This window comes from Sprattus sprattus (genome assembly GCF_963457725.1).
Source record: "Sprattus sprattus genome assembly, chromosome: 15".
Taxonomy (NCBI): Eukaryota; Metazoa; Chordata; class Actinopteri; order Clupeiformes; family Clupeidae; genus Sprattus; species Sprattus sprattus.
In genome coordinates this window covers 17,778,101-17,801,527 of record NC_137913.1, presented here as the reverse complement: position 1 = coordinate 17,801,527, position 23,427 = coordinate 17,778,101, and the positions used below count along the sequence as shown (strand labels likewise).

General features: G+C 42.3%; 1 protein-coding gene across 1 annotated transcript in view; it reads right to left on the bottom strand.

Moving 5' to 3' along the window:
* Positions 1-12,568: 12,568 nt before the first annotated feature.
* cacna1ba (calcium channel, voltage-dependent, N type, alpha 1B subunit, a) overlaps positions 12,569-23,427 on the bottom strand; it is a gene marked incomplete at both ends in the record, with an annotated part of 87,870 nt that continues 77,011 nt past the window's right edge. The window contains 10 exons of the mRNA XM_080852612.1: positions 12,569-13,150; positions 14,361-14,602; positions 15,870-16,086; positions 17,158-17,196; positions 18,825-18,935; positions 19,258-19,390; positions 19,723-19,862; positions 19,947-20,083; positions 20,623-20,730; positions 21,684-21,789. Coding sequence (XP_080708738.1) covers positions 12,569-13,150; positions 14,361-14,602; positions 15,870-16,086; positions 17,158-17,196; positions 18,825-18,935; positions 19,258-19,390; positions 19,723-19,862; positions 19,947-20,083; positions 20,623-20,730; positions 21,684-21,789 — 1,815 coding nt within the window. The remainder of the gene's footprint in view (positions 13,151-14,360; positions 14,603-15,869; positions 16,087-17,157; positions 17,197-18,824; positions 18,936-19,257; positions 19,391-19,722; positions 19,863-19,946; positions 20,084-20,622; positions 20,731-21,683; positions 21,790-23,427) is intronic.

Here is a 23,427-nt window from a genome sequence, read left to right as displayed (position 1 = left end):
ATCCTATTCAGCCCTCAGACAGCCTCCCTCTCCCACCCCATCTCCAGCCCCTGTCTGTGCTACCAGCAGCAGCCTCTGCAACCATATGCCAAAGACTCCAGTCACACTTGGGCACGCTCTGATAATGTGATGAAAAGGCTATCGTGAGCCATTCTCCACATTCCATAGCCCTGGGGGCAAGAACCCGCCACAAACAAGAAAGGCTTGAAGGCTTGTCACGGCTAGCCAAAGCAAATGGCCCTCCTTCTAGTGAGTTGAGCAGTGAACTTACCCACATTTGAATGCTTTACGTTCCATATAAACATGATGCAAACATCACTGCAATCTTTTCTCTAATCTGTCTTTAAAATTAGTATTTTTTCATTCATTACTACCACAGTCGTGGGTCTGTGTAACCATAATTACAATGGCATTTGCAAAAACACAAAATTCTTTTGGTAACTGATGCATTTTGGATTGCAATGTTTTGTTTTTACTCACTTACTGCAGTAGTATTTGTTGGTTTTAGATTAGATTTGAGATTAGTGGATTGGGTTTAGACTGAGCCGTTGCAGTGTTTGGGGTCGGGTGCGAGGGGCGGCAGGTTGTGAAGACAGCTGTTTAGTGTTAAACGAAGGGCCCAGCTCTCTAACGCTCTTTCTCCCAAGAGAGACGCCTGGACGACCAGGGTATGAACGTTCATAAATCTCTCACGGTGATGATGGCAAGGAATTTAGAGATGGATCAATGGGTCACAAAGTAAATGTACAGTAAAGTAAATGCAAACATGTACACTCTTTTATCACTCCTATTTTCAGCATGTGGAGAACTACTCATGCATCGTACCACATCAACATATCAACACGTAGTATCACATCAACAAAGTTCATGGGAACACAACTGAATAAATAATGTTTGCTGATGCACTGCTCAAAGTTCTTGATTGAAAGCAGCATGATGAAATGCGCACAGCACCAAAGTATTTGTACAGTAACTCTTCTTTGCTCTCTCCCTCCACTTCAAAAGCATAACCTGAATGATGGGTTTCATGTTCTGGAGCCGTTCAGGGAACTGCACTCCTTAAACAGCTCAATATGAAAGTCCACAGTGCAGTGGAGAGCGCTACCAGATGAGCGCCTCAGTGCTCAAAGAGTCACTTGTGTCCAGGTGGGAGTGAGAGGCAGCCCATCTTGCCGCCATCTGCCGAACATGAGGAGACGTCTTAGCCTCTGTTGCACAGCTGAGACCGCGTCGACCTGACAGTGCGTTCATCATGCCCAGTCAAACCGCTGACCTGGGCTCTCATAACACTTAACACTCTGGACCTGTAGGGGGAGCAAGAGTTTGGCCGGCGACAAGAATGAAAGAACCAGGAGAAAGAGCAAGGTAGTATACATAGGAAATTTAAAGTAGCCTAAAGTGCAAGGGTAAGACAAGCCCATGTTTTGGTCAGCTTCTTGACATACAGACACAGGCAAAGAATTCTGCATATCGGCAATGCCAGACATGTTGTGCCAACCATTCCATACAGAAATGACACAATCCTGATGCAAAATGCCTGTGTAATGTGCACAAGTAGTGTATAGCCAAGAAAGGAATCAAATCAAGAAAGAGCTATAGTAGTGATGCAAGACTTCCATGGAGGTTTGCAATCTGACAACAGGACAGTATATTTCTCCAACGATGTATAAGCACAAGAAAACATAAACATAAAATGTAACGTAATGAACCAGACATGGATACAGATTTGTTTATGTTTTAAAACAGGGGAAAATAAACCTGTTGCTATGGATTCATAGGCTGACTTTCCCTTCTTGGATTACATGCCAATTGTCCAAAATACTTCGACAGGAACATGGTTATGAATACCGGCCTGTAACTTTCAAGCTCCATTCATCTCACAGGATTTGGTCAGTCTCGAGTTGAGCTGAATTTGTTTCTCATTTAATGCCCAATTAGCTTCCTATGTGCCGATTTATGTTTCATTTACATGGAAGGTTAGCCAGAGGGAAATCTTGAGGGAGCACTTAAATAAGTGTGAGGCTCAAGAAAGAAAAAAAAGTTTTCCTCAGCATTTTTAACTCAGTTCACTGTATTGGAGACCATTCTGGCTGTATTTGAGGCCTACAGTACAAGTCATTTAATGCTAGTGTGGCTTCCGAAGAAAGTACAACAGACAATAAAAACGTTCAAATTTGTTACCCATATGCCTATAATTATGCAGTTAAATGACCCCATTCTTACGGGCGACATCGTGCTCAAGACATATTTTCAGCAGAAGCAAATCAAGGGAGTCAGATCACAGCTGGACACTAGAAGTTTCACATTAACTTAACACACAATAGATCACCTCATTCACAAATGTCATGTATATCTCAGGCATCTTGTGATGTATATCCCATGGTGAACATAGACTGTTACACAACAGCATCCTGTTTTAAGTTCTGCATTATAAATGTATTCTTCGTCATTTGAAATGTATGCTTTTACAATGCCCATCATGTCCTGTCTTAATGAAGATTGATAATATGATACCATAAACGGAAAAGAAGGAAATCCAAAACCTTGACGCCCAGCAATGGCATCTGATTTACCATATTCTCCTCTGTAGTGATAGGCATACAATACTAATACAATCACACTAACTGCTCAAACAACAATGGAAATGGCCTAGACTAAATTACTAAAACATTGGATGTATGCTGCAAGAGTTGAAAGGTATGATGCAAAAGATAAAGAATGTAGATGCAGAATATTTAAAACACAAAGCTAGAGAAAAACAGTGTTCATCATTGAATGTCTCAGTTCACCTTAATGTGTGGCTGAGCCATTTCTGTGTGAAGCGATCATGAAAATGTATAAACGAAGGAAAAATCCCAGTTGTGCTGACAATCACACTCTCACTGTTGCCTGTGTAGGGTGATATGTCAACTTAGTCAAACATTACTAATTGGTGTCAGAGATTTCTCAGAAAAGAGTACTCAACACAAAGTCTTTTAAACTAACCTACCTAAAAAGCACCACACCAACAGCCCAGTTAGCACTGATACAAGTTTGCTAAGAAGTTAACTGGCTTCTTTTGGTGATATATTTAGCAATGCCACAATGTGAAGGCTTTTCTTACGTGTTCTTACATGGGTGTTTCATTCCGGGCCACAGAACTGTAAAGTGCATAGCCATGAGAGCTAATGGGAACAATGGTATTTATCTGTCCTTCACATGTCCGTGTAAGTATTTGCCCATAAAAACATAGGCTACCTCAAATGGCAAATTGTTGAATAGTGCTATTTTAAGCCTAGAAATGCTGTACTTGCTGTTCTTCAAATGGGAATGAAAACATCAATACATACTTGTGAAATAGCTTTTGGGGCTCTGGGAAAACATGTTCTATATGTATGTGTACATTTGATATCAAACAAGATAGCCAGACATGTTTATGGGTTTTCGGTTGCAATCAAGAGGAACTGATGTCTTTGGATAACAAGAGGTCGCTGAAGAAAAACATACACAGGACACATCCCTGAGAATCTTGGACAGCGGAAGAATGATAATGAAAACATTGCTGATTTCATCGCCAGACTCCCCTGGGATACAGTGATTCAGGTCAAACTCACACAGAGCAAGGGAACATTCAAGCCATTGGGTAAGAGGATACTGAGTTTTCCAGGGACCATAAACTCACAACTTTTCAACACAATCACAAATTATCTCTGCATTACACAGAAGATAGGGCCGCTCTCTTAGGGTCCCATTCTGAAACAGAAATCTTGACAATCAAGTGGACTTTTTCCACAGTGGACTTTTTCCACTTAATTTCCCCCTTTTGAAGATTTCAATTGTATATTCATTTTTAAAAACAGTCGCTTTGGTGGGATGTTTCACATGGCAAAGTATGAATTCTGAAAGAGGAAGAACTGTGAACTTCTGTATGAGCACAGTGAGGGGTCTCCAGCACCTCCAGCACCGCACTGTATGACCGTGGCTGTCCTTGGCCAGCAGACCTGCAGGGCTCTGGTGGCGGCAGCCACGGCTGAGGGTCAGTCTGGGCAAGCTCCCGACTGAGAGATGGGAGAAGAGACCTCCTGACCAGCCAGCTTCTTAAAGTGGAAAGGTGCGCATTCCTGACTTTAATGAGTACAGGCTGCTGGATATGAGTGATCGCATACAGTATGTTGTCTGTGCTTAGGTATGGACGAGTCAAAACCCTCTTGGCCACTCAGCCAACAACACTCATTGCAAACAGCATATTTTGAATGATCCATATCAGCTTTTATAAGGCAACGTGCATAGTGGTGGTGCCTACTGGTTAAAACTGTAATGTGTTATAGTGTAGGCACAGTGTAGAAGGCTGGGCTGTCTAGGTTCAGGTTTTCAAAAGCTCGATGTAGACAGAAAATGATCAATCTACATTGAATCTACACGGTACTGTAATTAAAAATCCCCCCAAAAATTTGTAATCAATTTTATATCTTGACAAATGTCAGAAATACAGCAGTGTACGCGTCACATTTTAGACAGGATGTAAAATAAAATGTGTTATATTTGCATACCCATTGGTATTTATAGTATAAGTACTACCTGTGGTAAGTTAGATGCAATAACTAGACCTGTACATTTGTGGTACCACTGTTGAACAAGCACAAATTCCACTCACAATTGCATTCCACTGCTCCTTTGTTCATTTTTATAGGAGCTGACCAGCAGTGTTGCAGAGCTGTGCCATGGGCTTGTGCACCGTGCTGCTCCTCCTTGGGGGCAAGAAATACCTTTCAGCTCTGTCAGCCTGTCTCAGTATTACAGCATGTCTGCTCTTGGGATAAGCAGTGGGGCCTATGCCAATATGCCACCAAGAATCACCTGCTTCAATCTCGACACGGCAAATAGGCTATGATAACAATCTGAAACAGGTTTGAAAGGCTTATAACAATAGGTCGTTTCCTAAAGGGAATATATTTTGTGTTTCACGTTATCAAACATATCAGTCCTTCATAAGTAATTTAATGACTTGGTTGTAACTTGAAACATTAATAAATTAATAATGATTTTACATGCAATTAAGTTTCAAGCCCATGTCATAACACAGTGTCAGCCGAACAGGCAAGTTTTCATCATCTTGCTGACAGGATTTTGCAAAAGAATGACACTTGAAGCCAAAGCCAGTGATCCTTACATGACAAACCCCCTCCCTCACCTTCTCACAACACCCCCTGCTGCCTAGGTTAAACAACATGCTCTCTCCAGTACTGAATTCCTTGGCCATCAATCCATTTTCTCTGGGAGACAAAAGACAACTGTTGAGAGCTCTGGCCATTTAAAAGCTCTGGCAAATAACATCATTCTGATAGACAGATGACAGATTGTGTGCATACACACATGGACAAAACATGGTGATGAAGTTCAGAAATGGGTCTGTGGCAGATGTATTGGAGGGGGGACATTGTTCAAAGCAACAGTGTGATTTACAGAACAGGATGTAATGTAGTATGAACACCAGCTCATTTACCATGCAAATTTCAAGGTTGAAGAATAAAGAACAATCTGAGACTGGGATGTGTATTAACTATTAAAAACTATTGGACAATCATGACAATACTGTCAGGAAAATGAGAAAGTGTGACGTGATAATATGTCAGGAAAGTCATGACACATGTTTAAGTGTCTATTTTATACTCACAGAGCAGCATGTAGATCATCCATTCAGCATTAAAACAAGTCAAGGACACAATGGCTGATGCAGTCATGGTGAAGACATGACATTCACAGTTCAAGTTTTGGGAAATATAAACTATATAAACTTGGTCTGAGAGCAAGGATACCAAATACAACAAGGCAAACTATTAAGATCACATTTGCGCACTCTTAGTTACCACATTAGTAAAGTTAGTTATTGCCAATGTTATATAGTCAAACTTGGGTAATGGAAACGAGTGAACAGGCACTACAGACTGCTTAAAACTTTTAAAACATTGTAATATACAAATTTAGAAACAAAGTTTAAGTTTCTTAAAGTTTGCAATTAACTCAAATAGTAAGATAACATCTTGATTTAAAAGCTCTGTAAGTTAATAATATGTTGTAGACTGAAGAAGGATATAAGATAATATTCCTTTCCAGACTGTTCAACACATTTCATATCTTGTGTTAAGTCTCAGTACTATAAATGAACATTCACCAGGTCTGGACTATCTCAGCCTTGCTTTGATGTAATGGTCTCCAGATTCTCAAACAGCAAGAGAGGCCTTTTGTTTTAAGATTGGCTGCTGACCAGAGACATGATTATTTATCAAGGATAACATTAATTATGTCTCGTATCACATCACATAGTCTGCTTTTGGAAGGGAGCCCCTGAGGCAGAGAAATGGCAAGCCCTTTTATCCTGTCGTCAAAAATTACAAGGCGCTGTACAGTAACTTGGAAATCTCACAGCTGTCAAAATCATGACAGCCTTCTCTTAGACATGTGACGTAACCCTCAAAGCTAGTGCTTACACAGCACCTCGTGTAATTTAGTATTAAGGACTTAACACACGAACATGTTTAAATGCAGGTAAGTGCAAACTGTGACCATCAATGACTGTGAGCTGGCTTTGAGCAGAAAAACAAGAACCATATAGTGTCCTGGCCTACATAACACAGTGCATTAGTCTATTTGTACAGCTGTTCCAGTGAATACAGTATATGCAACTGATCATACACCATGTCAGCAGTACATGCTGAGGCAACCTATTCCTGCTTCTGGCTCACATCAAGCATGAATCCTTCTCTTCATGATTAACTAATGGGGTCATGGAGAAGCCATATCGTACACAGAATCATCTTTCGCAAAGTATATATCATGTTTTTCCATGAGGCATGTTCCAGTCATCTTGTTGTGATGAATTATGTATGAGCAATTTGGTATATGGGATTCATATGTGATGTACAGCTAAGAAAGCCTGTTGCATGATCTCATATACTGGCCCTGCCACTGCAACTCACTGTAAATTGTCACACCTGAACCAAAGTCTACAAAGTTTTAAATACCTCTGCATCTCCAAACCTTCACATCAACAGTATTCTACAATATGATATTCAAACACTTTCATTGACATTCTGTGCAGCTATATGGACAATTCCATGCCATCACCGCACAGTATTAGTCAATCATGACTACTGCTTAATGTATCACAAAGCTTTTGGCTCAAAATACTATGGAAACATTGCAATTAAAAAATACTAACAGACAACCATTCCAATAAATCTATTCAGATTTAAATGTTCCAAAGCAAACTCTACCACTCTTTTTCTGCCCCATATTTGCATTTACTGAATGTTAGTATAGCTGATAATATCTATATGCCACTTAACGATGCAGCTCGCGATTCGGTATTAGTTACGCGAATGGTTCTTGATTACTGTGCTCAACAGCCAATCAAATTACACCCCTCCCTTCCGTGCTACTGAAGCACCCCATTGATTGGCTGAGATTGTTCATGACTCGGTCCGAGGCATTATGTTTGTTTCCCATTTACAGAGCCAGGATTGTGCATGAAAACACTGAACAGACAGCTGTAGGACAGTGTGGAGCAATTAGCTGAATTTGGCAAAAAATGTATGGGAATAGAGTCGTGGACCTCTCCTTTAATGTCAGATGTCTGAATGTCTGTGAATGAAGAATACCTCTGTTTGTGCTGAACTGGATTGTATCTATAAGCTAAAAAGAAAACACTCTTCTCATATGTTGGGTTTTGATGTTTATGAACGACTCATGGATGGAAAGGGAATTCAACATCCCCTCATATCAGGTAAGGCATTGGCTCCATAGGTTATATAATTCTGAAACAGCATCTTTTTTATAAGGCTTTGAGTCCAGTTGGCAACAGGCCTGTCTCTTTAGGGACCAATCCCACACAATAGAGCCCAGGAGATCCTATTGTAACACAGACACAACTATGAGAACATTATCAGATTCTGTCATGGAAATCTGGACATTATCTATAAAACAGTCCAGAGGGTGTCATACTTAAACATATCAGGTTAGCGAGAAGTATGGGAAAGAGGAGAAAGTGTCAAACAACCATTGGGAGAAGTGGTAGGGGTGCTTAAGAACATAAAATGTACCTAGTTTAATCCCAACATTTTGAGAAGTACACAGGAAAAGACCAAAATTATGTAGATAAGCACAACACTGTTATCTGATGTCACCTTCAAGGAATTCCAGTGACCTCTATTCAGCTGTGTGCAGCTTTACTTAATGAGAGGATGCGCTACTTAACTGACAAAAACAATAATTCTCAAGAGACCTGATGCCTCAAAAACACTTGATACAAGGACACTTGATACGAAGATTCCCACTATTCAGTTAGAGCCAGGCCAGTACAACAAAACACCATGAGAATGAGTTCGAAACACCCGGATGGGGCATTCGTCCGAGTTACTGCTAAACTCATTCCTGCAATTTTAACCTAAATTTCCCTCGGACGTAATAGTAAAGTATCCATCTATCTATCAATATACAGAAAGCTCCATAACATTGAAAAGGCGACGCTCCATAAAAAGGCGACGCTAGGCCAATAGCAACTCCTGGAGGCCAGGATAGGCACTAACCCGATGCCAAATCAATGGAAAAAATTGATACGAAATTAATAATGACAAGGATTGGTACAAATAAAACAAACCACTCACAGTTAGTAAAATCAAGAATACGGCCAACATGGCAAACTGGTTATAATGTGGACCAACTTTTAAATATTTTCAACAGTGTATCACACTGAATCAGATAAACATGATAAAGTCAAATGAAAATATTACCCCACGTGCCTGATTTGCTTTGAGCATCCCTGTCCGTAGCAAAAGAATGCAAACATTCATTACTGCCGTTACGACAGTAAGCGCTCTTACCTGTGTAATGTGTCCCAGAACCCACTTCAGAGAAATCCATATGAACTGCGTAAATGGAACGCAGCGCGGCCAATGCAAAGGACACTTGAAGCAACCACATGATGCTAATTTGGGTAGATTTGATTATTACCTGCTACCTTATATCACTAACCAACTCGTTTTACGTTGATATTAATATATTTCTGCACCATGCAGGCATGAACTACTAAACTCACAGCAGCCTTTTCTTACCATGTCCTACCCAACATGTTCTTTTAACGAAATATAGATTTGTTGTAGAAGTTTGTACTGTTATCAGAAAGAAGTAGGCTAATGCATAACCAGACCCCTGGCCCCCGCAGTCTTCACTCTTCTGATCCAGCAGCAACTTCATCACAAGCAAGTGTACCCAGATGATCCCCGCCCACATTACCAGTGCAGGCCAATAAAATAACCGAGTCAAATCTACAAGGGACAACTACAGTTCTAGAAGTAAGACAGCTAACCTGAAAAAGTACTTTATTAAATGGGCCATCGACTGACATGCTGTCTTAAAATCGAATTCACAAAATAACAGTTTGTCCCAAAGAGGCGACCAATAACAGAGAAAGCAGTCAACGTTACTGTGTTTATTTATTTTTTATTTTTTTTATTTCAAGGACTTCGCTTCCTACAAAATGTTTAAGTAAAAACAACAGCAGAATTCAAAGTCTGGCCATTGGACATAAATCAGGCAACAAACGATCAGTTGCAGAACCCAAATAAGGTATGTTCGGCCTTTGTTACATGGAAGGAACTGACCACATTTTTTTTTCAATACTGTATTTTTTTCAATATATCGATATAAAGTTTTTTTTCTCAACAAACCCCATAATTTATATCAAAGGTAATTTAAAAATAAACAAACTTATACACTGTATCAAAATGTACGAAGATAAACAATGTGTATGTAAACGTGCACATACATTTTTTCATACCATGCAATCATTACTTTTTTTTCAAGAGGAAACGCCACATTAAAACTGGAAGAAGTGTGCAGAGAGGAACTGGTGAGATTTCATATTTGGTCAACTTAGAGAGGGTGTAGATGGTGTGTGTGTGTGTGTATGTGTAGAAGCGTTCATGTGAATGCGCTGTGACATTAAAATAGTTGAGATGATGAGAGTAAAGGCATACAAAACAAATTAATTACAGTTGACCAGCTACTGAGACATTTCATAGGAAACTATGAAATGAATGATGAATGCAAAGAATTTTCTCTACACTTGCTCATAAGTCTGAGGACGTCTGCTGACATTTTATGCCCATATTTTTAGCCAAGTACCCCTTGGTAACTGATCAGTCAGGCCACATACAAAAATAACCTGCAACTGTTTTTTGTTTCTTTTAAACACCTGTTTTCCTTCGATAAAATGGGTAAACCTGATGCATGCAAATATATAAACTTGCTGTTTTTGATTCATTTTTTAAAATGTATTCTAAAGATCTGCCTTTTAAGTCATTGTGCCGTTATACATTTTTTTAAATATATTTTTTTCTTCATTTTACAGCTTTTATTATAGAAAACATTTGGTCACAATCATGCTGAAGCCTGAATCTGGATTACCCAGCAGGTAAAGCTACAGAATGGATGAAGTATATTTTCAAAGTGTCTTCTTGTTGCATAGCCCTACTTGAACAAGATTCTACAGCAACTGTGGAAACATACAGAACCCCCTGATAAGTTTGTGGTCAAGGAGTCACCTGGCCCCAGATTCTGCTCCCCAATGTCTCCAACATGCTGTGGCTTGTGGGCAAGCAGGTGTCAGCTGTCATACTGGCCCAGGTACATTTACCTGCTCCAGGTGAGTGGGATCAAAACAATGCAGTGATATACGGGTGGTGACAGGTCAGGCATATAATAACTAGCAATAGTCATAATAACACTGTGTTCACCAGCCAATTCTGATACAGCTCGGCCACCCGCTGCAAGACAATCCAAATCACTAGAGAGCTGCAGGATTCAGCAGGGCTCTGAGCATTGCTACACATCACCAGCCAGGGGGAACATTGATCATCTCCACTTCCAGGTGTGATTAAAAGGGGTCATGATGTGTGTGAGTGAGTCTGTGTTTGTGTGAGTGAGTCTGTGTGTGTGTGTGTTGGGGAGTTGGGGGCGGGGATGCTACAGAGGGATCCACTGTACTGTTGCCAGGCCCTTGACTCCTCACATACTTTCATCATGGGTCTGTGTATCTGTCTCACAGCGCAGCACAGTGTTGGCAAACGCACACTGGCTTTTTTTTTTCTTCTTACCTCTGCAAAAATTCCATTCTCTGTCTCCTGTTCTGCAAACATAACATAGAAATTGAAGGCAATAGCTAGAAATGCTTTCTCAATAGAGTCCTGACTGACAGAAAAAAAGAAAGGTACACGTTCCTTACGTGTTTACGACCTCTTTCAACCAAGTTCAAGACTTAAACATGCAAGTGTGTCACTCTGACTATGTAGTCCCATGTGGACTAGTATAGAACTACTGCAGTATTAACAGATGTTTCTGAACTACACATTTCCTCAATTCAGTTGTACTTAAAGTTAGAAAAAATATCAGCCCAAAAAAAGCAATCATACTGTCATTTCCATTCGAAAACATTCCCCCCTTTCCAAACCTACAGTACCATTTTTGCTGCCAAATAAGGCCTTCTGCTACACCAACTTGTACTTCTATTTTTGTCTTTTCCACCTCTGTCTTTCTCTCTCTCTCAAGTGTTGATGCGCTATAAAAAGTTTGAAGTTGCATCATTTCTACAACATATTTAAAAGGTTAGGCACTTCGTAATAATATCTGAAGCAGTCTTTAAGAAACATTGGACCTGACAAATGGTGAACTGTAAGCAATTTACATGACACACTTTTTTTTTAACAATATACAAAAAGCACATAATGAATAGGTAAAAGATGCACAACAGTGAATTATAAAAAAAGAAAACTCATTTTATAATCCAGATCTCTCTCCCCTTTTCACACATTTGTGCAAGGAATGGTCAACAGCAGCAAAAACAAACAAAAAAACATCTTCACTAGAAGAGAAACCTGGTTGTGTTGTAACAGGTGTGTATATATCATCCAGAAGATTATGTAACTTCCACAAAGGCATGGTCAAATCTTAAAGAGAAGAGATAAGTACAGAACGCAGCTGTTGTGCAATTTTACTGTGGGAATCAAAAGCCAAACGCTATCTCCACGCAACTCGCAGCAGTGCTTTTTGTCTCCCTGTCTAATGGTCAAGATTAGGGACGTCGGTGGATGTCTCCCTTCTTGAGATGGCAGAGCTGAGTGCTAAGGTGTCTCCCACCAAGGGCAACGACGAGGTAGCCCACTGTGTTACAACACAACCTAAAGATTCCACGCCCTTCCTCGTGACATAAACCTTTACAGGCCAATTGTTCATGTGCTAGACTATATGTTTGTTTCAACAAAAACATTAAAATCATTTTCAGGTCAAGTCATGACGAGTCATCACAAATAAATTGACTTTTTCAGTTCATCTTTAAATATTCTGCTTTGGTAGCCTTCGCCTGAGCCCCTCAGCAAACTTGGTTGAAAGCAGATGCATACACACACACACACACACACAACAACAACAACAACAACAACAGTGTAAACTACTAACCCTTGGAGCAAGATGATAAAACTCATCAAATTTCCTCAACAAAATACATCTGCAACACTCCTTATGTGGTAAAGCCATGCTAGCACCATTCGTCCTCCCCAGCCTCCAGGTAGTACCTAGGCACCCTGGCACTGGAGATTTGGCCACCACCGAGGACGCCCGTGCTCAAGTGGTACCCATTGGGCACCCCACGGAACAGCTGGGGTGGTAGTGGGGGCGGGAGAGGCCCTGTGTGGGCCCCAGGGGTCCGGGGGGGAGAGGGGTGTCCAATGACGGTGCGTGGGCCCAAAGGCACCTCCTGGAGAGCAACCACCTCGTCCCGGAAGCTGAAGGGGTACCGCTGCGGCGCTGCTGCTGCACCGTACGACTCGGCCGGGCCCAGGAACGGCTCAGAGCAGATGCGCACAAAGGGGGTCGGCGAATCGCGGCCGCTGTGCAGGAGGGCGTTGTGCTCAGACTGCCCGCGGCTCAGCCGGCAGGGGCTCACGGTGACACCGGCCTGAGCGCCAACGACAAAGAACACGGGGGAGGAGTTGGCAGTCCTGTAGGCCACACCGGGACGGGGCGTCAGGGGGATCTGGGGCAGCTGCCTGCGGCCGCGACTGGGGGTGCTAGCCCCCGAGGTGGACATCACCGGGCTTCCCTTAACCCAACCACTGCCCTAGATGAAAAGTGAAGAAGCAAATCAAACCAATCCAAAAACAATGACGGTAACACGCCGGAGGGGTGAAAAAGAAGGGATGCAGGGAACAGGTCCACCCGATGGACAGGTAGAGGAAAGGAAAGGAGAGTGTGGATGAAAGTGGCAGAACATACAACATGACCATACAGATTGTGACAAAGAAAAAATGACATGAAGGGTTAGAGACAGAGGAGACAGACCAGCATTGATACGATGGTGGAGAACAATGGGAGGAAAGACACAAAAACATGTGTACACAGATAAATGGTGAAGAAAGAGTAGAAAAAGAAGAAAGAGTAAAAGCCATGAGAGGTCGTACTTGACTTCCAGGAGAGACAGAATCAACTGTGTTAGTCAGACTTGCACACAAGAAGAGAACATAAAACAAAGCAGAGAAGAGAACAGAACAGAACACAAGGCCTCCTAAATGATCGCAGTCAACATTTGTCAAATGTTCTTCCAGTGTGGTTAGTACGTAATTTCCTGTTTGTTTATCTCTGGAAAATCTGTGTGTCTTTAGAAGTGTTTGTAACCCACCCACCCCCCCCCCACTTTTTTTTTTTGTCTTTCTGTTTGTCCATTGTGTTACCTCCTGGTATAAAAACGTGCCGTACAAATGAAGTTTGATTTGATTTGATTTGATATTTAATCATTGCTACCCAGGCAACGGAGCTTCTAACTCCCAGCAGAAGTAGAAAGCCTAGGAACAATCCCGATGCAACACTACCACTCTGAAGACCTCTCCCATAAAGACCAAACTCAAACTATGTGATTGGACCTCTGGGAGCAGTAATTCATGGTATTCTCCCTCTGTGGAATCTCCCTTTCCTTTACTGTACTAAAAGGCTTTAAACTGTCCACACGTTTCAGGAATGAGCGAGTGAGATTTTTGTTTGGGTTCACAGCTTAAAGCATATTGTCAAAAGTTGCTCATTCTGGAGTTCTGGAATCAGAGGTTCCACTAAGTGAGTGAGTGAGTTCAGCCGCCTTATGGCATGCATAGAGTGATAATCCGGTATGTATCTCAGAATAACACACACACAACTCCTGTTGCCTTAAACACTCCCTATAGCTGAGACCGATCACTTGAAGTGTATACAATGATAACCACAGGACCCTTTATTTTCCTCTGCGTCATGAAACTGTGTTTTTGGGGAAAGGCAGTTTGGGTCTCTGCCCCCCATCCCACCTGCTTGTTGAGGCCAGGCTCATGGGCCTCACTGGGGGATGTGGCACAACTGGCAGTGGTGGATTTGGCGGTGGTGGTGGCGGTGGTGGTGGCGGCGGCAGCGGCACAGTGCTCCCTGCTGCCGTAGCGGTCACAAGAGTAATAACGTTGCTTGTCGCCAGAGGACGAGTGGGGCTTCCTCTCGTGCGAGCGGCCCCGGTCGTGGCCCCTCTCCCGGGTTGAGGGGTCCCCCGGGGGCTCGCCTGTGGTGCCTGATTTTCCGTGACAAAGATGAATGAAAACAGAGAGAAAAAAAAAACATTTTGACCAGTGCTAAAGCTTCACACTTGCAACCCTAAATCAGTATAAATAATTTAAAGAAAGAGGTCAGACGAGGTTAATGTGGCCACCTGCTGGGATGTCTGATCCCTATGGCCTAATGCACCGAGGGTTAGGTAAAATGCTAGGTGAAATGACTTTGTGGTGTCTTACCCAGCCGTACCGGTGGAACATTGAAGAATAGAACATGAAAGTTTTTAGTGAAATACCAGGACACACAGGTCTGACACACAGGTCTGACACACAGGTCTGACACACAGAAACTCATCGCAGACAAGGCATCTCATCTCTAACTACACCCATGTAAGAAAAAAACACACTGATTGACAAATGTACAGAGTTTCACACCACAAACAGTGTCACAGAACTTACACATCCTACAGTGAGGGGCTACCCCCCCACCCCAACTACAGTCTTCCTTAAACACACACACTATAAAAGCACCGCCTGTCGTGTTTTATTTTCCCCTCTCTTCGTCTTGTGTGTGTTCGGACTATTCATGTGAACACTTCCCTCTCCCCTCATCACTGTCCTGCTGAGAGGTGCCCATAAATTAGCGGGTCATTGGGTCTGCGCGTCTGTCAGCCCCTTTTATCTGGGTAATAAAGGCCAGCTGGAGCCAAGCGCTCCTCGGCCGCGCCCCCTATGGCAGCGGCACACAGCACTGATCTCTCCCCCAGATGATGCCCGGCTGTGAGCAGTGGCCCTGCGGAGCTACAAGAGGGCTCCAGAGTGCTGACATCCTGCTCACGCTGCTGCTGGTGCTGCTGGTGCTGCTGGTGCTGCTGCTGCCGCTGCCATGTTTCGGTAGGTTTGTTTTACCAGCCGCAGATACATTCAGATTTAAAGACTTTTAAAGTTTCTCTATTAGAGGTATTTTCTTAGAATTAGCAGTACTGATACTGGAGAAACTACAAGTATAGCAGATTTTTTTTTGGTTGTGATTTCTGATATTAAAAATCCTGACTGAAATTACAGGAATAGCCCCAAGCTTGTCTTACCTTGTATGAGCATGATTCAAAACCTTTTTGTGCAGTGGTGTACACCAGCTTAGATGGAGGGTTAGGGTTAGGGTTAGGCATGCAGACACAGCAGAAGTTTATGTCTCTGTGTTGCAGTGTGCTGCACATCAAGAAACACCACCATGTTTTTGTTGTGAGCTGTTACATTGCATTTTAAGTGCCCACTAACCCAGGTTGTTTGGCGGCTGTCCGCTGGGCGACCTCTCCAGTGACCTCTGCTTCTTGTCGCGGTCCCTGCGGTGGTGGCAGCGGTGGTGATGGTGGTGGTGATGAGGCCTCTCCGGTGCGGGCCTCTCCAGGGTGTAATCGTGCAGGTTGACCTCCGGGAGGCGCTGGGGTGCAGCGGTGGACACAGAGCGCTTCATAGGGCTGGAATCAGGAATTGTCTGAGGAACAAAGGAAAACCAATCAGATTCAGGTTTTTTTCCGAATGACAAAATCAAAAGAAAAGGCCCTTGGCCCGCCTCTCTAATGTGTGTTTGGTATTCCGGGTGTCTACTTCCCCTTTGCTGTTAGGACAAATATTTAGTGCTGTGTCTCTGAACCATATATTTTCCTGTCCTGTCTAGCGAATAAGCCTGGCAGTGAGCCTGTCTGACCTGCTCTTGATGGCTTTAAAAGCTGTCGGACAGCCAGGGAAAGGTTAAGGCATGCAGCCAGTTCTGGCTGACCTGGGGATCTCTAAACCACTAATTTCCACAGGGCTGCCCCTCTCTGGCCCAGACTTTTAAAAGCATGCTTGGACCATCAGCTGTCTTGGTAATGAGCTATTGTCTCTGCCATACAGTGATGATAAAAAGGCTGGCTGTCATCCTAAAGCCGCCATCCCACACACCGCCCAGAATATTGATTTAAAGCTGAACTGGAGGGGTTGATTTAAAGCCCTTGTGCTCGGCATGTATATTTGTCGAGGATAAATATAACTACAGAGTACAATGGCAATCCAAGCAGATGACATAAACAAAGATGCTATGCACCACAATAAAGAAACAAAGAAACACGTATTTATACGTGCTGAATGTTATATATGATATGAATTTCTGAGTGATGTATTGTATACCTGTCCTATGTTTATACATAGGATTACAAGTACAAATCAGGTACAAGTACATCAGGATATGTCAAAATCTGTAAGAGAAGTCTATGTGGATTCGAACCTGTAGGTTTTAATGTGTCGATCTCAATTTAAGTACAGATTCAGAATAGATTTATCTAAACAAATTTTTATCTGGTAAACCTGGCAGAGCATCTCTGCATTTTGTTGCAGAATATACAAAACACTCTCAACTGAAACACCTTTGTAGGATCTGTGAAAGCAATTAAGACATTCCAGTTACAGCCAAATCCTGCTACTGAATAGCCACTGTGTTAAACCGAGTTCAGCGGTACCTGTGTAGATCTTCCCTGTGAAACATGAATGCAATGAGATGAGCATGAGGACAGGGATGGGTACATACAGCTAGAAGCGTCCCTGGAGAGTGTCGCGAGTGGCTCCTCTGTCAGAATGCAAGTTCGGAAATGAAGCCAGGAAGACAAGGAGGAGGAGAAGAGATAACAAGGTGAAATACACACACACGCACGCACGCACGTACGCACGAACGCACGAACGCACAAATATATATGACCTGTCTATATGTGTGTAATTAGCCTAGACAGGCTATTAGAATTAGAACCTATCAAGGGCTAATATATGCACCGCCATGAAGTCAGTAATGAATGAAAGAAAAAGGTAAGAAATGTCCATAATGTCGACTGTAGATTGTTTGTTTTTAAATGAGGGACTCCATCAAGGGAACTTAAAAGCCAGGTATGAGGCTCACCTTGAGTGTTTCAACACTTGGCAATATATCACTGCAATGACAACCAGAAATCTTCAACCTTTCCGTCTGGCTGTGCACAATTCACTTTTTTCTCTGTCAATGAGCTGGCTGTTTTCGGCTGCCAAGGCCGAGGCATCACGGAGGAAACATATCTTACTGCACTGCCTTTGTTTTTACCGGGCCAGACTGTGGAGCCTGGACGGACGCCAGCCGAAACAGCTCAATGGGAGCAGAGTCGACCCATTAAAATCCCCCCCCCCCCCCCCCCCCCCCCAAAAAAAAAGGGATTGCGCACATATGAGACGGTGCTGAAACCGCATACCGTGAGTCTGAAGGCTGTTATCGTGCAGCATAGTGGCTTAAAGGAGATTCAGGCCAACTCACATTCAAATAGAACTCATTTTGATAATGAAATTAAGAGCTTTTTCACTCTGACTGAGTACAATCTTATGTAAGCCTTCAAAATGCTGCTGATAGACTGACAGTGCAGTCTTTGCAACAAGAGCCAGTGATTATAATCAAGGTATATGAAAATCCCTGGGGCTTGATAGGATTGTTTAGTACTTCAACACCCCTTTCTCATTCCAGGATTCTTTTAAATTATTCAAATATTTCCCATTTCCCACGTTTTTTTGTCTTAATCACTAAATATTTCCCACATTTGCTCAGTGATGTTTTCTGCCTTGCCTGCACCTCCCATGGGACACATTACTAGGAGTATGAAAGTGGACACTCAAGGACAAGACACGGCCAACTAACGTCCTCTCTTAGCCAAGCTGCTCCATTTTTCCTGATCAGTGCCTACTGAGCCCCATGGTAACACAGTTAGACTCTTCCTGTTGCATGCCCCCAGAGGAAAGAAGAGGGATCACCCTTCAGACGTGCAACTAGCAGTCAGGAAGAGCTACAGTCTTTTATATAACTTTCCTTGGGAAGGGGGAGAGCAGATAAACTGCAAATGGTTGGCAGTCCCCCAAAGTGTAACTGAATTCTGCTTTGCCCGATCACATAAAGAAAAAAAAATTATAATGCAAGGATGATGTGAACAAAATGGGTCTTAAGCGCTCCAAAAGGCCACCTTCTTAGGAAGAAATGTACAAGTCACTGACTGCATTCTCAAATGAATACATTTTTAGTAGTGACCTTGTCTTTTGTGGACAATCAATTTCTTTCATGTGTGCAAATAGTACTCCTAGCAAAGTGCAAAGTACATGTAAAAAAAAATTGAAATTTGTACTGAAACCAAAAAAGTCTTTATTTTGAATGCAGACTACGATGAGCCCTCAGTAAGCCCAGCACGGTACCTGCATCTCAGCATTGAGTTTGGGCATGGACACAGCCCTCCCCTGGCCCTCCAGACAAGACGAGGCAACGGTTTTGGCACAGTGCTCCATCTTTCTCATCTCTACTGACTCCTACAGAGGAACACATACACACACACACACACACACACACACACACACACACACACACACACACACACACACACACACACACACACACACACACACATCACATATCAAGCTCTGACATTACTCCAACACAAGAATAATCACCAGAATGATGGGTCGTTTTTCTAATGTATCCCACAAACAACTGTTTATACCAAAATGCCTTGATCCTTGTACATATCATCTAACCATTTCCTACCAACACAGCACTCACTACACTGGACCATGACATATTCCTACTGATCAGTGGCGTTCACATACTAGATACTAGTTCTTAGAAGAGTACCTGGGCAGAGGCTGGATCTGCAGTACCGTCTGAGGGTGCCTTGGGGATTATCCGTTTAGTCGGCCTCTGGACCTCTCGAGACTTCTCAGAAGCCCACGAAGAGGATCCTCTAATGTTGCCATCATGGCTTGGCCTGTGAGTTGTGATGGGAGGGACAGACTCTGTTAGACCTAGAGAAACTGGACCCAGGTCGTGTTTTATTGTTGTTTATATGTAATATGGTGATTTTCAAAAAGTAGAAAAGTGTGAAGTGTCAGTGAAAAACAACTATAAACAGTAAGTTACAGCGATCCTTTCAAGCGGTGGCAGTTTTTACCTTAGCTTCTTTGTTTGTTTGTTTTATGTCCTTTTTGAAGAGGTGTTCTCATGCAGACAGCAGTCACTTACAGCGAGAATAGGATAGGTGTTCATTTAGTGTGCAGGTGAGCGGCCAGGTGCAGGTGCAGGTGCAGGTGCAGGACTTACTGTGTGTGGCCGTTGTTGAGCGTAGTAGAGCTGGGCCTGGCCAGGGCTGAAGGCTCGGTGGGACAGTCCACACTGTTCACATCCATGTCCGGCATTTGAGTGAGGGGCAGTATTGGTTTGGGGAGTGGGCCCACTTCGCTCTGCACAGACAGAAAACACATTCAGACACTCCATGGATGTGGGGGAGAGGAGGTGTTTGTCAGGGCATAGGTGGGGTGCCTCACCTGATTTCCAGCAGAGGCGGAGGCGGCAGCGGCAGCAGCAGCAGCAGCCTTCTCCTTCTGCCTCTGGGCTCGGTTCTGCTTGTAGTAGTCAAAGATCATCAAGGCGGCATACACCTTCCCCACTGTCAGTTCATTGGCTGCGTGAAAGAATGATAGAAGAGTGAAAGAATTACAGGGAGTAAAGAGATTAAAAAAACAGAAGTATACAAAGAGAGAAAGCAAGAAATAAAAGCAAGTGTGTGTGTGTGAGACAAATTAAAAAAAAAATGTTTAAAAAGTGTGCATTGTTGTATCCAACAATGATCAGTGAAACAGAATCAAGTGGAATCTTTACCACAAGGTGGCATCACAAACACAATCAACTGATGTCACTCAGAAATCTATTGTGAAAGGATCCGTTTTTTCTGTACTTTTATTTTTTTGCATGATTTTCTGCATTGTAGATTAATACTGAAGACATTTAAACTACGAAAGAACACAAATGGAATGATGTACTAAACAAAAAAAGTGTTATCTACAATAAGTAAGTAAAGAAAAAACGTCTCAAAAAAATTAGAAGGTGTGTCCAAACTTTTCACTGGTACTCAAAAAACTGTTGAAAAAATCCTTCATCAGTACAAAAATGCCCTCTCAAAGTCTACATTTGCTTTTAAATTCATTGCTTGGAGATGCATACGTTTGTGTGGAGTCACCAGAAGGTCCATGGTTTTCTGTGACAGGTTAGGCCATACAGTTGCCAGCTCTTTCAGCAGCACGGTGTCACTTAGCCGCTGGGCTACCATCCCTGAAAGAATCCGCAAGAGACGTTGCTAAATCAACACGGAGACGGTGACAGCCCACACACATTTTTACAGACTGTTTTTTTTTCAACAAAAATAAACTTTCTTCCAGATTAAGGTATTAAGATGAAGTGTAGTTTAGCTTTGAGACACTGAGCAGCGAAGCCTGAGAAACGCATATGGTGCCATCAGACACCGCACAACACAGCTCAAAACACACTAATGAGTCCAAATGGGATTAGAGGGAAAAGCTCATTAAACAAACACAGGGTCGCATCCCATCACAGGAAAAGTGCTAACTGCAACAAAAGTCCTCTAATATAATATAAATGCTTGTTTTTTTCCATTTATTTTCTCTTTCTGATAATTTGGTCTTCATTCCCATTCATTCAAAGTAAATAGTGCCTCCGAACCAATAGTATGAGTGACAGTTCTACAGAGCAAAATTGCAAACCTCAAAAAACGCATGAAATGTTGTATGCACTTCTCTTTTCTCTTGCAAGCACCCAAAAAAATTCCTGAGGAAACTTTTCTCAGTGTAGGCTGCATCACCTCCAACTAATTAACACACGGGTGGCATATTTCTTCTGTTCTGCGTTATGAATGAATGTCCCTTGATCCGTCACAAAGCAACTAAAATACAACCTCCTTGGATTTGTACTCCCTGTCCCACAAACCAATCACCAATCAGCAATAGCAAGCCTAATACTATGAGACCTGAGTGTAAGCAAAACTGCAGCAGCAGTGTCCAAAGGAGCGGATTTCAATCAATATTTTTCAGATCTACAGAGACAAATAAAGTATATGAATTGAAAAATATTGACATGCATAATAGACTACATGCTCATTTTGATAACTGTAATCAAAGTGATTAAAAAAATGAATTCCTAAAATGTCCTTAAATTTCCTAAAATAAACAAACCATAAAAGAACTGTAACTGGGTGGTCAAGGCCTTACCTGATGCCAGATGGATCTCCAGGGCGGTGCGTATGAGGGCCATGAGGGTGGATGTGAAGTGCACGGTGGTGTCCTCCGCTATGGGCATGTTCATCTTCACCAGACGCTGCAGAAGTCACGAAGGGGAGCAAAGCTGGTTAGGGAGACTCGCACCTCAGGAGTCAGGTCGAGAAACTCGAATATGCATCACTTCTCTTTGAGATGAAACAGCCTGTGTGCTGCTGAGATTGCTTGACCTACTAATGGTAACCTTAACCACTCTTGCCAATGTTCCATTTCATAAGATTATATTATTTTTATATAATTACTATTGTTATCATTAATGGTAGCAGTAGTAGTACAGAAGAAGTATTAACATTCATAGTAGTAGTTGCACTAGTACTACTACTACTATCAGTAGTAGAAGATCCTTTTTTGTACGGCACACAAACTGTTTTATCCAAAATGATAGGAAAATAAGAGAATATGTGAAACATTCACATTCACTGCTACAGGCTACCATCTGCAGCCAAGGGTGCGTTGGCGTGAGACTGACATCAATAGACAGAAAAGTGAGAAAAAAGCATGTACACATGAAGGTGCTTCACAGGTGGTGGGAGCTCGACTCTGTGCTAAACTTCATACAAATACATCGTGCCTACTTGTGTGCCAATGGGGCAATGTGCTGGGCTGTAAGCAGCTGTAATCTAGCTACTTTTGTGTTTGCTGAAGAAAGTGATTGTAGCGTGTGTTCTCCATGCCTATGACATTTTGTGTGTTTGACACTATCTTGGAAAGAGTGGAGCTCCCTGGAACAGACAGAGCATACATCTACTAGCATTAGCAGTGCAAGAGTAAAAACAGACCATCAGAATGGAACAGGAGGAAAAAATAACTGAAGTACATTCACACACTTGTACAAAGAGAGGAAGAAGAAGTAAAATGACTAAGAGATGGACAGAGAGACTAAAGAGAGTAGAAAATGTTAGAAAAGGAGGATGTTAGAGAGAGGCACAGAGAGAAAGATAGACTCATAAGAGAAATACAAAGAGGACAAACTGCTGTCTGCAACTGTCATGGAATAAATTTAAAATTGACACTGCTCCACAAAGAACTAAATACCCATAATATTTAATGTACTGGGGAGTATACTGAGCAAGATGGGCTAAGAAAAGAGTTCAGAAAATAATAATATTGAGTAACCAGGCTTTGAAAAAAGCCAAAAAGCATCAAGATGGAAAATGTATGTAAAATGGAGCAGTATCTACACACGGAACTTCCTCTCAAAAATTGCTCTAAATTTCTTAAAAAGTACAGTCATTCCCCTGTGTAACTATGATCAAGTCATTTAAACATGTGAGTATGTGTGGATATTGCAAAAAAGAACAAGCATTCACAACCAACCTAAGTAAATTAGTAGAGTGCAATGTGCATGCTATTTGTAGCATTGCATCATACATGGTGCAAAAACCCCTACACAATGCAGAGTGAGGGACACAACAGTAACATGGGAATGAAGTTTGAAAAAAATACAAAAATGAATTCTGGAATTCTCTCCTACTTCTTTCTCCACTAGTTTTTACAAGTACACCTTTCTGTACGGCTAGCATTCAGCAAAGTCCTCAATGCTAACGTTTGTGTTTATAAACTGAAAGGGTAGAGTGGCTCTATAACAGAAGAGGAAAGGAGGGATAGGAAGAAGGAAGGGGAAGCTACACCAATAAGAAAAGGTTGGAGCACTAGCAAAATAAACAAATCATGGAAC